This window comes from Elephantulus edwardii, unplaced genomic scaffold (genome assembly GCF_000299155.1).
Source record: "Elephantulus edwardii isolate Elephantulus edwardi_28Jun2011 unplaced genomic scaffold, EleEdw1.0 scaffold00055, whole genome shotgun sequence".
Classification (NCBI taxonomy): Eukaryota; Metazoa; Chordata; class Mammalia; order Macroscelidea; family Macroscelididae; genus Elephantulus; species Elephantulus edwardii.
This window is the reverse complement of record NW_006399805.1, coordinates 7,630,827-7,649,198: the sequence shown is the minus strand read 5'-3', so window position 1 is coordinate 7,649,198 and position 18,372 is coordinate 7,630,827. Positions and strand designations below refer to the sequence as shown.

Below are 18,372 nucleotides of genomic sequence, written 5' to 3'. Positions count from 1 at the left end.
AGAATGGTGGGCATCCGTAGAGGTATATGAAAACACTTTGCTAATAAGTGTATCATCTGGATGTGTTATTTATGGAAGACAGAATTCATTACTTTTCTGCCACAGGACTGTGTTTTTCCAGAAGTTTCAGGGGAGCTGCTCTGCCTGTTCTCTCTGATAAGACTCTGAGGAGTCAGCCCAGGCCAACAGTGGTCGCCCACAGACTTGGCTTAGTGTTTTTGCAGCAACAGATACCAGTTCTGAAAAGTACTTGAATTCAAACCCTACGGAATTCTTCAGGGTACTTATAGCTGATTGGTAAAGATAAAGTTGAATTCAGATTTGGAGAAGAAGCTATTACAATGGAAAAATTCTGAATTGAAAAGCTAACTTCTCAGAAAAATCCAAGGTTGAAGGACCTGCTTGCAATGTGGTATCACAGCGGGTACATTCTCAGGCCTTTTGGGGGGGGGGGGAAACAGGCTTTTCACTTTATACCTGATCATCTTTAAATAAATGAGAGTCTGTGCTGAACACATACAATATGGTCAAGCTGGTCAGGGGAGCCCAACAAAGAGAGCCTCGTAAATCTGAATTTCAGACTCACTGCCAGTGCTGTTCATGCCCAGTGGAAGCTACAGAAAACCTCACGGTCAGTAGCTGCTGCTTGGTAAGACTCTCAGGGTTGTGCAGGGCATGACTTTAGGACTGGAAGGGAAAACTTGGGTTCTGAGTGCAGTTATTTTCAGAATTGGTGACTCTTGCTGAGAAAACTTGTGAGGACAGTGTGGGTGGTCACTCTGAGTCCAAGTGATGCCTCAGAGCCCTGCTTTTAGGTTGGATGAAGTGAGAAGGATGGTGGGGTACCCTGCTCAGTGAAAGATCCGAGGGGCTAAATGATTGATTTGATACTAAATAGTTTATGCTTTGTCCACACCCTTGGAATCTTACATTTTAACACAGAGCAGAACTCTGATAGGAGACAGCATTTCCAGTGTCACAGAAAGGGACACTAAGTCAGTAACAAAGACCTCATTTTATAGTCAGTTTTTAATGAGAAAAGCCAAATTGCAGAACAGATGATTGAAAACTCCAATATATGAGAAAATAATTGGCTTTTCAAAGGGTTTTATTGTTCACACTCAAGAGAGTATAAAAACATCTAACCCAATCTATTACCACTTCTGGAAAAAATCCTCAAAGTTAATGACCACAGATCATTACTGTCACTTTTGTATGAAATATAAATTGCCGTGAATAGAGCACATCAAAACAGAACTGCTGGGTGAGTGACAACAGCCGGTCGCTTGGTGTAGCCAGTGGGGTGTGCTGTGGCTTGGGGCTCAGTCCAAGACTTCCTCAAGCATATTTTGTCAAAGGAGCTATATAATCTCCTCATTGTAACACACATTTTCAAATTCTTCAGGTAGTCTTCATGTTATTTTGGAACTTTGATTCATACTATGAGATAATACAAAGGCCATTTAGAATCCTGGTGGCCCCGTAGTTAAAGAATTCAGTTAAGCAAAAACATCATTGGTTCAAACCCTCCACTTGATCTATGAGAGAAAAATGAGGCACTCTGCTTACATGTGATCATGGCCTGGAAAACCCGATGGGCTTTCTCCTCTGTCCTCTGGGACAACTGTGGGCTGGAAATCAACTTGATGCAGTGGGCTTCGACATTTGGGATAAAGACTGATCATGATATAAGAGAACTTAGAGATTTCCAGGTGTGTGAGTTTACAGTGTGTTCGGTATTTATCACTCCTATTTTCTGCTTCAGTCTTCAGTTGGTCAGTGAATAATAACAAAGATAATAATGGTCATCAAAAAGCTTAAAACAGCAGTGATGGTCATTCTCAGTGTGTTTACTTTTGTGGTAGAGAGTCCATTTGTTGTGCCCTGATCTCTTTGTTGAACTTCTGCACCACGATCAACTCAGGATGCGTCCAGAATTTTACAGCTGACTACCACAGTTGGTTGACATTACCAAGCCTTTCTGCAGGGCTTGCTGGAGTAATCAAACACAGGTCCCCAAAGTTCTTTCTCTTCTTCATACCTTCGTAACAAATAGCTGTGAAGAGCGGTTGTATTTTGTTAGTGAATTCACTGTTGATTGCACAAGAGCCCTTATTCTGAGAACAAAAGAAAATACTGTCCAAGGTAATGCTGTGAGGAGCCGCCTGAGATCTAATGTTCTGGAACCAAAAAGCAGAATCCATCGAGGCTTCTCTGACTTAGACTGACGCTTCCTTTTCTGTCTCTGTGTTTACTTCTAGAATGCAGTCCCAAGAGCACCTGCAGCAGCGTCGGAAATTTGCAGCTGCCTTCTTGGCGTTGATTTTCATCTTGGCAGCTGTGGACAATGTGGAAGCTGGGAAGAAAGAGAAGTCAGGTAGGCAGGAGGCTTGTGAAGGCAAGAAGACTCGCAGGTTGACGCCCGTCTAGCCCAGTGACTCACATCTTCCCTTTCCATTTGCTCCTTGTCCATTCTTTTCTTCCTCTCTCTCTTTCCACATCCTCCTCTAACTTTCCATCCTTCCTCCTTTCTCCTGTTCTAATTAAAGCACCATCCCTCTCATCTCCTTCCACTAATCGTGGACTGTAGACTCTGATTGTCAAGAACATGATGATCTTGTTGGCAGCTGTCACGGGGAATGTTGCGTGGAACAGTAAGAAATCAGAGCTTCGCTTGCGTTGCCTGCAAAGTTTTTCCATCTCACATTCACACAGCAGGACAGTGAAGCCCAGACTTGCCTCCAGCCCCTCAGTGAGTGGCCTATTGAGCTGGGAGGCCACGGTCACGAGCCACTCTATTTCTATCACAGCATGCCATCTACAGAATGGAGAAGGAAGCGTCGACCAACACTGTAAAGGCTGATCGCACAAGTTATACCTTTAGAAGGTTATATTCTCCTTGTCTACACTTGACTCTTTTTGGCCATCTCATCTTCTGTAGAAAGATCGGTCCACTACTGGGAATATACTCCAAAAAAACCATAGCCATCACCCAAACAGATATATGCATACCCATGTTTATTGTGGCTTTGTTTGCAATAGCAAAGGGTCGGAAACAACTCTCAAGTGCCCATCAACAAATGAATAGCTAGAGAAACTCTGATATATTCACACAATGGCATACTATGCTGCATTGAAAAACAGCAAACTCATGAAATATTATTCAAAATGGGTGACCCTAGAGGACATTATGCTGAGTGAAATATCTCAGTCACAAAAGGACAAATACTGCACATGCCACTCTTGTAAAATGGGACTGACATCGGGGTTGAGGGAAGACAGAGAAGGAAGGGATGAATGATGTATACTGCACAGAAACAGATGAGGGAGGGAACTGTTTAAAAGGGCTATATTTAGGTATTATTGTCATGACAGGAGTCCAGAACAAAGGCTGCACAGTGGAGTGGACTTGCGGGGAGGGATTGTATAACAATGAAAGAATCTTTCTTTTACTTTTCAAAGAGAAGAACAAACTGGAGAGGAGGGGTGTAGTCTCTGTAAATTTTCATTAAAATTAATAATAAGAAGAAGAAAATGAAAAAAGTGACATGGGAAAATCACTTAGTACAGGCCCTGGTGTGTCATCAGAGCTCCATCAGTACCAGTTCGAGTTCCTTCCTCAGTTTGACTCTTTCTCTTGCCTTTTTATCGATTCAGCGGTTCAGCTCACTGTCAGTTTCCTCCTGCTGATTAAGCATTGAAGACTTGAGGTGAGAAACATTGACCCAATGGCTGAGGTGCCCCCAGGTGAACTGGTTTGCACCCAGCAGCTGCTACCTTTTCTGACAGCTGATTATTCCCCCATCATTCTTTCTAGAAAAAAAAGTGAAGAAGTCGGACTGTGGGGAGTGGCAGTGGAGCGTGTGTGTACCCACCAGCGGGGACTGTGGACTGGGCACCCGGGAGGGCACCCGGACTGGAGCCGAGTGCAAGCAGACCATGAAGACCCAGCGATGTAAGATTCCCTGCAACTGGAAGAAGCAGTTTGGAGGTATGGCCTCTGTTGTCTTATTGGCCCAGTTCTCCAGTCTGGACTGTTTGCTGTTTATTCCATGAAATGCCTTTTGAGGTTGATGACTAATGTTCAAAATAAGTTTATACAAACTAACATAAATGACCCTGGGATTTGTGACTATTGGACTTGCTGATGTTTGGAATAGATTCTGATTTCTGATGAGGGCCGGTCCTGTGCTGTAGATATTTAGTAGCATCCCTAGTTTTTCTAGCAACTACTTTCTTTTAGCAGCTCGACCTCCACTGAGTGCTGCAGTGAGCATGTGTTCAAATATTGTCAGATGTCCCCGGAGACATGGCTCCTGGTTGGGAACTGCTTTACCCAGTAGGAACGGGAGGTTCATCAGGATTTAGTGACCTCACCCCCTCTTTTACCTTCATTTTCCTTTTGTTAACATTGCCCCTTCCCCCTTCACTGCGCCTCTCTCTCTGTGACTTCCGTGTCCTCTTTGCTTTTAGCATCTCCTCTCTGTCCACTCTGCCTCGTAGAGGGCTGCGTGTGACTCCTTGTCATAGACTTTTCTCCTGCTGATGACAGACACGCCTGCTCCGGCCTCATCACCTCCAGGAAGACCTTGGGATTTTTGAAGGTTCAGTTCCAGGCTAGTAATAGAAAATGAGTATCACAATCAAGTGAGCCACACAAATTGTTGCTTCTCCTGATGACTAGAAAGGCTGTATTTACACTATATTGTAGTTCACTACTTGTGCAGTGTTGTTGTTGTTGTTGTTGTTGTAGTACGACTCATAGCGACCCTGTGAACAAAAGATCGGAACCCAGTCCTGACCTGCTCCATCCTCACACTTCCTGACACACTAGAGCCCACTGCAGCAGTCACCTTGTCAGTCCACCTGGCTGAGGGTCTTCCTCTCCTTCACCGACCCTCCACCCTTCCCAGCATCATGTCCCTCTCCAAGGATAGCACCTTCTAGCAGCATGATAGCCTTTGAGTCGAGCACAACTCATAGCGACCCTATGAACAAAAGGCCTGAAGCCCCTCTACAACTATCGACATTTATCAAAGTTCATAGAGTTTCCGGAGGCATGTTGTTTAGGAAGTGGATGCCACTCCTGCTTCCAATAGCATGATGAAAAAGCTTGAAATCCAGTGAGGAATCTCACAATGACACCCGAGGCATGAAGTGTGCGTAAACAGTTGGACTAGACTGCCTGGATGCTCGGGTGCCACAAACCTTCGGTAGAACTCATTGCTTCTAAGGAGGATTCTGGCTGCATATCTTCCAAAATAGATTTCAAATCCGTTCATTCTTCTGAGATTGTCCTTATTCATTGTTCAACTTTCCCGTGCTTATGAAGCCACTAAAAATCCCCTGACTTGTATCAGGCACGCCTTAGTGTTTAAAGTAGTATCTGTAGCATTTTAGCGAGTCCCTTGTTTGACAGCAGGTCTGCCTGTTGGAATAGTTTTCTTTTTTGATGATTCCTCTCATAACTGTTGACCATAGATTCAGATAAAAGGAAATCCTTGACAGCTTCAATCTCCGTTTATCATGATGTTGTTTATTGGCCTAGTTATGAGAACATTTGCATTTCTTGATATTGAGAAGGAGATTTAAGCCACAATGTCATGTCACCCTACAGTCTATCAGAATGGCATTAAAAGGACTAGGACCAGAAAAAGCCACGGTGAACAGAAGCTAGGTCACTCCGAGATTGCTCATGTGAACATTGATAAATAACAAATCAAAAACCCCCAGAAACTCAGACCCATTGACACGGAGTTGGTTCAGACTTCTGACAGCCATGTAGGGTGGAGCCGAGCTGCCGAACGAGGTTTCCAAGGCTGTAATCTTAGGAAAGCCCACCAGGACCTCTGTCTCCTGTGGAGTGGCTGGGGAGTTCGAACCACCGACCTTTGGTAGCAACTGAGCACTTAACCATTGTTCACCCAGAGCTGCTTGTAAAATAGAACAGCCTCTCTGAGAAAGAGCCTGGAAGTTTCTTGTACAGCTGAGCATGTACAGAACAGCCGGCGAGCTCTCATGCTCTAGAATATTTATCCCAGAGTAGTGAGACGTATGTTTACCGTAAACATGAACGTGGATGTGAAGAGCAGCTTTGCGTGTAATAGCCATAAACTGGAAAGGACCCAAGTGCCCTTTAACAGTGGTCCCTGGAGTTCCACTGAGCAGTCGGAAGGTGCAGACTGGGGCCATCACGTGGCAGCTTGGGTGGACTGCAGGGAATCCTGCTGATGCGAATGCTGATCCCAAAGGGTACAGAGTGTCCCTTAATTAGAATGGGATGGGATGGGATGGGATGGGATGGCATGCAATACCGTGCAATACAGTGTAATAATATAGAATAGAATAGATATATTGCAATACAGTATAATATAATATATAACAATGTATATAATAATTATATATCATAGAACAATAGACATGATAATAGAACTATATATAATAATGTTGTTGTTGTTGTTTGATGCTGTTGAGTCGTAGACGACTCATAGCGACCCTATGAATGAACAGCCTGAGCACATATATAATAATATGACAATATAAATAACAAAAATGATAGCCTTGGAGAACAGATTGGGGGATACCAAAAGTTGGGATAACCTGAAGACCCTTTTTCCTTTCTCAGCCACATCGTGCTGCCTCGGAATGCTGCATCGTGTCACTTGGTTGACTCTCTAACCCTTACAGGACTGAGAAGGATAGACTCGTTGTTCATGACACAGCCAGTAGAGAAGAGGCTGTGGCTGTAGACAGAAGCAGGGGGCCCTTTGTGATGGCAGTGGTCTTACATGTAATATTTCAGAGAATTGATACCGTATTTTTATTTTATTTTATTTTATTTTATTTTATTTTATTTTATTATTTTTGTGTGCGTGTACCGTCAAATCAGATCTGACTGGTACAGGAGGAGATTGCCCCCTCCTTCCCCGGCAGAGCATCTGGTGGATTCGAACCGTGCACCTCTGGGATTGTAGTTGCAGCTTCTTGCCACTAGGCCACCAGAGCTCCCCTTGATACCGTATTTTTATATATAGTGAACCCAGGGAAACAATCTGCCCCACATTCAGCATGCCGAGGTCCCACGGAAAAAGCAATGCACGAGGAGGTTGTATGGTTTGGAAACCCTTCTACTATGCATATAATTTTTATGGAGATAAGGGCGCACAAATGAGTACATATAAAAACCAATAAAATCTGTATTTGTTGAGGGGATTGCATCCACATCTGTTTCCTGGTATTGGCTTTCCACTGTATAATGGTGGTGGTACACAGGATGCTTGCTATGCAGGACCTCTGCAGGGTTTCTTAGTACTTCGTGTGAATCTACAAATGTTATTGAAATAAAACATTGATGAAAACAACACGTCTTGGGTCTTATGGCTCCAGTGCAACCTCTCACTGGAGATGCCTGTTCTTCCCTCCCGTGTCCATAGCGGAGTGCAAATACCAGTTCCAAGCGTGGGGAGAATGTGACCTGAACACTGCCCTGAAGACCCGAACTGGCAGCCTGAAGCGAGCCCTGCACAACGCCGACTGCCAGAAGACCGTCACCATCTCCAAGCCCTGTGGGAAGATGACCAAGTCCAAACCCCCAGGTACGTCCCTGCCACTCGGTCCACGCACAGCCTTCATGCACGTGGAGCATTGATCCAGGCAGTTTCCTCAGAAACCCAGATCTTCCAGAAGGGACTCTTTAGTGAGTTCACTTAAGACGGGGATTGCAGGAGCCACGTAATTGAGCATCACCCAAGGTTTTTCCTCAAGTAGATATGAGCTCACATGACAGGTCATGAGTGCACTGGACCATACATGTTGAGATGGTGGACATAGTGAAGATACTGTTAGAGAGAGGGTCATGACACTGAAACAATACTACTTAATTCAACAGTTAAAACAATCGATTATAGATTATTGATTATAGAAAAAGATTCAGGAAATAAACAATGATATTATAGCTAAAAGAAGTAAAGATTTAATAAGTGACGTCTTCTGTACAGTTAGATGGTACAAATAAAATTGCTTAGCAAACAGACCAGTTTACACACTTGTATGGTGGTTCTATTTCCAAACTCGCCTCGGAGACTCACATGCTAATAAACAAAAACGGATTTATGGGGATCTGGAAGCAAGGCATTATAATTGCGGCTCTTCCAGATTATTTGTTGACATAATATTCCATGAAATTGAGTACACTCTGTTACATTATTCCTTCCTCTGATGCATAACTTGATCCCCATATAAACCTGTTGCCGCATCCTTGAATTTTGCCTGCTTGGAAGTCTGCAGTGTAGAACAGAACGGCCTCATAAGGTCCCAAAGGCTGTGTGTTAATCTCTAGGGAAGCAGATGGGTGCCTTTTTCCCAGGCCTAATTTCCTTCAGAGCCTGGATGTTGAGCTTGGTAGGATTGCTCTTCCATCAGCATTGGTCAGGGATTAGCGCGTTTACTTTACTTTACAAGCCCTTCTTCAGGGACTGGGCCCTTCTGATAACATGGCCAAAGGGTGTGGAATCGCCTCACCATCCTTGCTTCCAAGAGCGTTCTGCCTGTATATATATATATCCCAAGGCGGATTTGGTGTGCTCTAACCCTAAACGGCTGTTCTTCTCTGTCCTGCAAGGCAGCTCTCAGTCAGAAATGACTTTAGGACAGAAGATTTCAAAGACGTGAGACTTTTAAATGACAAATACATATAGTCTGTTGTGGTCTTGGAGAAAGTAATCCCCCTACTGAAATTCTTGCAGTGGGCTCACGTGTATCAGAGATGGTGAGGGTGGCACAGCGTAGGGCAGAGTTTAGATCCATAGTTCACAGGGTCGCTCTGATTCATACCTGGTTTGATTGTTTCGAATTCCCAGTTGTGGATCTCCTCACCAGAAAGTCCATCGCTTCCTGCTGCCCTCCCTCTCATCAGACATGTGCCCAGACTCTGTTTTGCATTTGTCTAGATTCCTTTAAGGGACTCGTTTGATTTCTGGTCTCTTTGTTTAGGGAGGTAGCAGTAAGCCAACATACAAACCCCATGATTTTCAGTGTGAAAAGCATATATTTTAAGCTTTAGGATGGAACAGGAAGATGTTGGCAAGGTTGTGCTTATTAATTTGAGGAAGGCTGAAACATAGCCTTGTGACTTGATTACTAACAACAAGGTTAATTTAGGTTAAGAGAAGTGCCTCGGGGGCAGTGTGCGCCTAGAGTTGGTATCTGAGCTCTGGAAACTTACTCAATGTCTCCCTCGTTGTGGTGAGAAGTTGCCTAAAATTCCATCACATTCCATCACTGCCTCTTGACTTACAGAGGGGGACCTTCCTTTAGCTCTGTATTGATCCACAATGTGTATATTGATCTGGCAGTAAATATTGCTGCTGATCTTGAGAAGCCTACATCCTAGCTTCAGTCCACGTGTGGGATGGTGGTAGGAAGCCACGGCTGGTGTGTTACTGAGTGGTGTTGAGTCAGTCCTGGTACCTCTAGCGACCCCCTGTGACCGAGTCCAGCTTCTCCACTGCGTGTTTAGAAGCAGGAGCGGCCTCCACTTCCTAAACAACCTGCCTCTTGAAAATCTGTGAACTTTGATGAATGTTGATAGTTATAGAGGGGCTTCAGGCCTTTTGTTCATAGGGCTGCTATGAGTTGTACTCAATTCGAAGGCAATCAACAGCAACAACAATCGTTGCTAAGGAAGCAAATGACCATTTTTTGTCTCTTACGGAACAACTGAGAGGGTTCTGGCTGCGACCGCTCACTTAGCAGCAGAGCACTTACCCGTCGCTCTGACAGGCTGTTTGGCAACATCTCCATAGACCGCAGGTAAAAAGAACTTATCCCCTTGTGTTCTATGTAAAACACTTAATCTGAGAAGGTCTTTTAGCCATCTACGTCTTTACTCTACATCCAGAAGGAGAAAGAGAACGTTAATATTTCTACATAGACTTAAAAATGAAGAAAATGTATATTTGGAATGAAGCACTATGGGAAGAATCACTGGAATACTGTACTCCGAATTTACATGATTGTGATGATAATATAATGAGTCGAAGTCAGTAGAAGAGTGATGGTACATCATTAAGATTTTCACTTTTCTAGAAAATGAGATAAAGACTGAAATCTATCAAAACTTTTAGACGCGGGGTGAGACATTCTAACTGATTTAAGTAAGAAAAGGGTTTATTCAGAGGTGCTGTGCGGCCCACAGTCTTTGGAAGGGCTGGACAGTTGGACCTGGGTGCTGCATAGACAGAACTAATTCAGACAGAGGCCCCTGAGCCAGAGGACATGCCTAATCACGCAGACCCACTTAGCAGAGACTGATGTTGAAATTGCCAAGTGTTCAGCCGTAGTCAGACCCTGGAAACTCTACTGTCGGTTTCCAAAAATACCGGCCAATTCCACTTTCTCAGAATATCTAATCTGCCCAAGTACAGCTCCTACCTCAGGTTACTCATTTCTACCTCAAAGTCATGGTTAACTGTGTCTACTTGGAATTTACAGGCCGTCTTAAGAATCGGTTTGATAAATTGCACGCTAATGACTAAGGATCATGAATAAGGTGTGAGGTGACCTGTAAAGGCCAAGAACAATGTCAGTCAGTAGGGACTCTGAAACTTGATCTTGAATGCAGAGTAGTAAGACCAGTGGAAGAAATGAGTACAAAAAGAGCTGAACAGATGATTTTAAAAGGCTACCCTAGAAGACAGTCAAATATTATCATGAAATGTGCAAAGTCTGGGAATAGGAACACCAAAAGAGAACATCTTTAGCATTTTCAAGCTAAAAGAAACATGGAGGAGAAAAAAAACAATGCTAAGTTGCCATATTAAAAGATTGCATGGACAAGATATTGAATGTTTTGGTAAGTTTCAAGGGAAAATGAAAGAAAATCACTGTACAAAAAAAATTGTTTCTATTCAGTCATTTCAAGAGGTAGCATATAGTCAAGAACCCATGACGTTAAAGGCATTATCGAGAACCAAGGCTTCAGGAATTTTTGGAATACCAGTTGAAATATTTCATCCAACAGATGCAATGCTGGAATAGTCAATTCTCTGTACCAAGAATTTGGAAGACAGCTACTTGACTGACCAACTGGAAGAGATTAAGAGTTGTGCCCAAAGAAAGATGATTCAACAGAATGCAGACATTATTAAATATCACATGAAATAAACATTACAAAATTATGCGATATGTCAGTAGAGAACTGCCAGAAATACAAGCAGAAAATATAGTTCAGAAGAGGACTTGGGGCCAGAATATAATTGTTGCTGTTAGATAGATCTTGACTGAAGGCAGAAAATACCAGAAAAATGTTTATCTGTGGAAAAGTATTGGTCTATGTAGATCCTGAGAAATTGTGGGTAACTTTACAAAGAAAGGGAGTTCTGAGACCCTTCCTCACTCTCATTCACAACCTGTATGTTGACCAAAAAGCACGGATATTTGATCAGAACATGGGATGTGGCACAGTGTGAAATCCAGGATGGTGCATGTTAAGGTTGTATCCTTTCACCAGATATATTAAAACTGTGCACTGAGCAAGTAATCCAGTCCTTCCCTCAGGACTGGAGAACATTCCAATCCTGATTCAATATTAATATTGCAAGCAATGTTAACAGTTTGCAGTATTCAGGTGATACAGCCTTATTTACTACAGGCTTAGCCATAAAAATCAAAGACTTCAACTTTTACCAGATACTACACCTTAATACAAAGAGAACAAAACTCCTCCCAACTTGATAAATCAGTAACATCATAACAAAAGGAAAAAAGATTGAAGCAGTCAAGAATGTCATTTTACTTGCTTGAATCCACTTGGTTCAGTGCCCAGCTGAGAAATGGCACATCACATTGGGCACAACTGTCCTCAGAGACCTCGTTGAAGTATTGAACAGCAAAGATGACTTTTCCCTAGGAAGCTCTGGTGGCTTCTTGTTGTTGTTGTTAAGTGCTGTCGAGTCATCTGTGACTACAACAACCCCATGTACTCGGCCCTATCCTGAGCCAGTCTCACTGATTCTAACACCCCTAATCCTACTACCAGTTACTGTGTTGATCCATTTCACCCAGGGTCGTCTTCTCCTGCACTGTCCCGCCACCCTTCCAGTCACAATGTCCTTCTCCAAGGACTGGTTCTTCCTGGCCACATGCCCAAAGTATATGATGGCTTAGCGGTAAGGAATTGTGTTGCCAACCCAAAGGTACGTGGTTCAAATCCACCAGCTGCTCCATGGGAGAAAGGTGGACAGTCTCCTCCTGTGTGATGAGGTGTTGCTTAAACCTGCAGGATGGTCAGCCGTGGGTCAGTTCTGATTCCCTGGTGTGTAACAACAGCACTTTTCCAGGTCAGTTCTGACTTTTCATTTTGGAGGAACCCTGTAGGGTAGCTGGACTGTGAACAAGGTGGTCAGGGGGTCCTTCAGAGGACGAATGGATGGCTGCTGACTCTCACCTGTGCTCCCCAAGGCTCCTTTCAGGGCTCATCTCACTGTGAAATCAAGCTGAACAAGGCTGAGGGGGTGGCAGCATGGACCATCCAGGGCAGAACCATGGTCCCACAGAGAGTCTGGTCTGTGTGTGTGTGAAGTTACCACAGCTGGACGTCTTGGAGTTTCTTCAGAGAACTTGAGCTGCGATGGCAGCTTGGCTGGCAGCCCCCACCTTAGGCTGCGATGCTCTGTGGGGCTGCAGAGAGGGTGCGACTCCGTGATGATCTCAGAGTGCTCTGGGATCTTGAGTGACTGTTCACGTGGGGATTATTAGTTGTGGGTTACTAAATATGCTTATAAATCAAGTGTATGACATGGCCTCTCGTGTTTCAGGTAGGCCAGTGTGACGTGCGTCTCACCCTCGCAGGGGACATTGTCAGGTTTTAAGGGAGCGCGTGGGGGGGGGGAATGCAGCAGATGTCCTTGGATCTGGTGGTTCAGAGAATGAATATTAGTCTTCCCTCTGTCCTGTATGTAAGGAGCCCTTGTGGTGCAATGGGTAAGCAAGCACTTAGCTGATAACCAAAATGCTGTTGGTCTTAACCCATCCCGCAGGTGAAGAAACGAAAATACCCAACAAACCCCCAAACCGTAGTGACTGACACCTAGAAAGATTACAGCCTCTGTTGGTGCAATTCTACTCTGTCACGTGGTTCACCATCAGTCAGAATCAACCAGACCCCACCCAGAAGCAAACCCAGTACCCCAGTTCACTCTCGGCTCCCACCTGATGCTCCCAGTAACCCCAGTTCTTTTTTCTATTTCCCTGGCTATTTCTGACACCTTTGCCACCTTGCTTCCATTTTATAACAGTTGCATTGTCCTCTCAGGCCTAACAATTTCCCTTTGAAGTTTAAAAGCAACAGAAACTCTTCAAGTACAAGTCCATGGCTCGTCTCGGCTGCCAGCAGCTGCCTATTAAACGGGCACAGGCGGTCGGCAGAACGCTGTCCCCAGCAGTCTAGTTCAGCTCCCTGCTAAATAGAGGCTTTTGTGGGTTTTTTAAAGATGAAAAAAAAATGCCCCAGTGCTTCTTCCCATTTCCTGGGCCCTGCTACCCGTCGCAGAGGCTCCTGGTGAGAATGGGCTGTCCTTTGCTCAGCTGTGAGCCTTCTGTGTTGAGAGAGATGAGGGGACAGGTCTCATCACAGGCTCCGTCTCCTAGCAGCCCCCTCTGTGGGCTGTTTGCTCTTGTTCCATCTAATCAGAAAGAGACATCTACCTCCTGGGAGCTTTCCTCTTCCTGAGAGAGGGGAACCCTCTTATGCAGTCTGGGTTCAGGAATTTAATGCCTTTTTTCAGTCAGCTTGGGGAAATAGCTCTACCTCACTATTTTGTTTTTCTCCTGTGATACAGGCCCTCACAGTTGGTTCCAGACTAGCTCAGTGAAGTGACTGTCACAGTAAAGGGAGCCACACGGGTGGCATCCACTTCCTAAATAACATGCCTCCGGAAACTCTGTGAACTTTGATAAATATTAATAGTTTAGAGGGGCTTCAGGCCTTTTGTTCATAGGGTCGCTATGAATCATGCTCAACTCGAAGGCAATCAACAACAACAATAGTACATAAGGAGCTGTGCTGCAGACCCGAAGGCACATGGTTCGAATCCACCAGCTGCTCCATGGGAGAGATATGGGCATTTTCTTTCCATGCAATTTACTGCCTCTGAAGACTTGCTAGAGGGTGAGCCATGAGTCTGTTCTGACTCAATGGTACAAATAATATGGCCCAAGAAGAAGAAGTACATCTAAAAGCTAGGTTGACAGTAGGCTGTAGTCTGTGAAGGGTACAACAACGTCACCAAAATGTTTGAAATAATGTGAGAATGACAGAAATGTGACATGGAGACACAAAATGAGTGCCTGCCTGGGGCGGGGAAAGGCATCTAAAACCTTGCTTGACACTGGATAACTGCAAATTCTCGATTTGTATAAAACACATTAACCTTGAAGAACAATTTAAAACAAGATCCTGCCTGTCCAGTCGTTGAGGGAAGAGGCCCCGATTCTGTACCTCTGCTGTTCACATTCTGATTTGTCTTCTGTGGAGTGAACAGTGAACACTTCATCGAAATGTTGTAGAGCTAAAACACAGCACTGTGTGTAAACATTCCTGCAGAACTGGTGGTGTTTGAAGATTGCTGCCTTCTTTCCAGATGAATTTGCTGGGAGGGGTGCGTCTCTCCCTTCGTGCCATTCCAGGTGGAAGGAGGAGAGTTAGGAGGATGACGGTAGTGATCACGGCGAATATTTACCGTTACCTGGTTTAAGCATCTCAGTACAACTGCCTCATCATGCTTCAGTCTGTCCATCCCTCTGTCCAGTCTCACCCAGTGCCAGAGCCTGGCTGAATGGGCCATGGTTCTATATTAATCTCCCTGTTCCTGTAGTTCTCTCAACCCACAACAGCTTCATTTACTCCGTGGACTAGCTTGTTCATTCAGAGAACAGGCTTTGGATAGGAGCTCTGTAGGAGGCCTGCTGTTGCTGCTGTTAGGTGCTCCTGACTCTTAGACCTGATGTACAACCATAAAGAGAATGTTCACCAGCGCTGCACCATCCGCCCAGATGGTGCCAGGTTTCAGTCCTTTCCTGGAGTCTCTATGTCAGCCCATCTCTTCGAGGGACTTCCTCAGGCTGACCTTCTACCTAGCGTGATGCCTTTCTCTAGGAACTGGCCCTTCCAGATAATGTGTTCAAAGTACAGAACGGAGTCTCATCATACGACTTAGGCTGCTGTGCCTGCTGTACCTTTTCCAAGGCAGATTGAGCCGTTCTTCTAGCAGACCATGACATAGTCCCTGCTCATCACCGAGGCCACTATGCAGATGACTCATTACTCCTTCACTTCTCCTTATTCCTTGTCCAGCTTTCCCATGCATACGAGAGGGAACATGTTTGGTTTGGGTCTTGGATCCAGTGCGATAGAAACTCTGTACCCTTCTCCAGAGATAAATGAGTGACCTCTGCATTGGTGGTATAGTAATAATATGTATTATAATGCTCTAGCATATTTGTTGTTGTTGTTATGTGCCGTCAAGTCGTTTGCGACTCATAGCGACCCTGTGTACAACAGCCCTAAACCCTGCTCTATCCTGTGCCAATCGCATTGCCTCTGACACACCCATCCTGATTACCCCAGTCACTGAATCAGTCCACCTCATAGAGGGTCTTCCCCTCCTGCGCTGTCCCTCTACTCTGCCCAGCATGATGTCCCTCTCCAAGGACCTGTCTCTCCTTACAACATGTCCAAAGTATGTCAGACGAAGCCCCAGAATCTTTGCCTCCAAGGAGTAGCCTGGTTTAACTCTCTCCAGGATGATCTAGCATATAGCATTATATAATATATAATGTGTTGTTGTTGTTGTTGTTATGTGCCGTCGAGTCACCTGTGACTCATAGCGACCCTATGTACAACAGCCCTAAACTCCGCTCTGTCCTGTGCCAATCGCACTGTCTCTGACACTCCCATCCCAATTATCCCAGTCACTGAATCAATCCACCTCATAGAGGGCCTTCCTCTCCTGCGCCGTCCCTCCACCCTCCCAAGCATGATGCCCCTCTCTAAGGACCGGTCTCTCCTCACTACATGTCCAGAGTAAGTTAGACGGAGCCTCAGAATCCTTGCCTCCAAGGAGCCACCTGGTTTAACCCTCTCCAGGACAAATCTGTTTGTTTTCCTAGCAGTCCATGGTATTCTCAATACTCTTCTCCAGCACCACAGCTCAAAGGCATCAGTTCTCCTTCTATCCTCCTTGGTCATTGTCCAACTCTCTGATGCATAACAGGTGATTGCGAAGACCATGGCCTGTATCAGACGCACCTTAGTCTCCAGAGAGACACCACTGCTCTTCAGCACTTTGAAGAGGTCCCTAACAGCAGACTTTCCCATGGCAATACGCCTTTTAATTTCCTGGCTGCTGGTGCCAAGACTGTTGACTATGGAGCCAAGCAAACTAAAGCTGTGTACAATCTCAATCTCTTCACCATCCATCCTGATGCTGCCAATTGGTCCAGTGGTGAGAATCTTTGTCTTCTTGACATTGAGCCTCAATCCATATTGTAGGTTGCAGTCCTTGACACTCTGCAGCAGGCACATCAGGTCCTCCTCAGTCTGTATTATGATGCTATAATATAGAGCGTTATATAATATAGTCTATATTATAATGCTATAGTATAAGCAGAGGGATAAATCCTTAGATATCTCTGTTGTTTCGTGTTGTTGAGTCTACTCTGACTCATAGCGACCCTTTGTACCACAGCTCTGCACCCTAGTCTATCCTGCACCAATTTCGTCATCTCTGACACACCTCCCCCCTCTACTCCAGTCACCAAGTCGAGGTAAATCGCCCTGGTCTGGCCCACGAGGCTGCACTAGTTTTAATAAGGAATCCCAGTAGAAGCGGGACATACTCATCAGGAATAGACATTTAAGCGCTTTATTGTCTTCCTCATTGCAGACACAGAGTCTGCCAATATTTGCATGGTTTATTTAACACTGTGTGTCTGTCTCTGTCTCCCTGGGTACATTCCTCATTGCAGGGTCGTTAGCTCTGCACACGCCCCACAGGCGTTAGTGTTAGGAGGGGTTGTGTAATAAACCAAGGCCTGACTGATCAGTGACTGAGTTGAGGGACCCTCTCTTCCTCAAACAGGCCCTTACGTTTCTCCCTTCTAACTCCTGCATTGAGACTGTCTGCTTCCAGTTTTAAACTGGAGCTTTTGTCATCAGCACCTTCCAAGCATTGTAAAAATAATTCCTGCTGTTGAGTCCTTCCTGTGTGACACGCGCTGCCCACAGCCCGTAAGAAGCTGGCTTCCCTAAATCTGAACAGTAGTCCGAAGGTGTGTTTTTCACATTTCACACAGGAGAATATCGTGGTTGCTGCTTGCCTAGGGGCCAGTCCATGGTCAGACTTGGATTTGAAGCACTAATATCCAGATTTATTTTCTGCTAACCGAGGGCTTTCCAAACTCTGTTTTCCCTGAGGGATCTCTTTGAGTATTTACAAAGAAAGTTTAAAATGTTGTATATTTCAGTCATAACCTAAAAGATTAACATGAGCATATTTGAGGTCACTTACGATGGTGTAAGTACAGTGGTGGTTCACCTCCTCCCATGAAGGAGCTTCTTGGTCAGTTTGAAGGGACGAAGTGCCCCAGGTGGGACCTCTGGTGGCTAAATGGTAGTTGTGTTGCCAACTCTAAGGTACATAGTTCAAATCTACCAGCTGCTCAGTGGAGGAAAGATGGACAGTCACTTCCCATGTAATTTGCTGTCTCTGAAAGCCCACTGGAGGGTCAGCTATGGGTCACTTCCAACTCAATGGTAGGACAGCATAGGCCATGGGAGCTGGAAACAACGTGCTACACTCCCTAGTGCTCAGCAGCCTCTAAGACTGGACACTGGGAGGCGTCCAGGTTGTCTGTTCTCCCTAATGGGAGCCTCTCCACAGGGAGGTTCATAGTGTTAACTCAGGTGGTTTTCAGGGACACAGTCACAGGTGACCTGGCAACAGAGTGCACTGGAGACTCTACACATACACTCTTAGCAACCCTAACTGGCCCCACCTGAGCAAAGGCTGTCGGATCTCCTGGAGATGAAGCTGACTGGCCATTACTCAGAGCACAGAGATGGTGAAAAAAGAGAATCAAGATTTTTTTTTTCTTTCTGTGGGTGCAAGTCATTTTTGTAGAAAAGCTCGTCATAGCTCAGAGGGCAGGAGGCAGGAGAGGTGTTCCTGGAGCCCCACTGTCCAGTCTGAGATAGCCCTGGTGACCTCAGGCACACAACTTCCCAGCATGCTCCACTGCCCAGCCTGTGAAAAGCCCTGGTGACCCCAGACACACACATTCCCAGCATGCTCCACTGCCCAGCCTGTGAAAAGC

The 18,372-nt window shown here is 45.1% G+C and overlaps 1 protein-coding gene across 1 annotated transcript in view; it reads left to right on the top strand.

Moving 5' to 3' along the window:
• Positions 1–2,262: 2,262 nt before the first annotated feature.
• Positions 2,263–18,372, top strand: part of PTN (pleiotrophin) — a 27,350-nt gene continuing 11,240 nt past the window's right edge. Inside the window, exons 1-3 of the mRNA XM_006887209.1 lie at positions 2,263–2,377; positions 3,818–3,991; positions 7,434–7,595. Of these exons, the coding sequence (XP_006887271.1) occupies positions 2,263–2,377; positions 3,818–3,991; positions 7,434–7,595 (451 nt within the window). The remainder of the gene's footprint in view (positions 2,378–3,817; positions 3,992–7,433; positions 7,596–18,372) is intronic.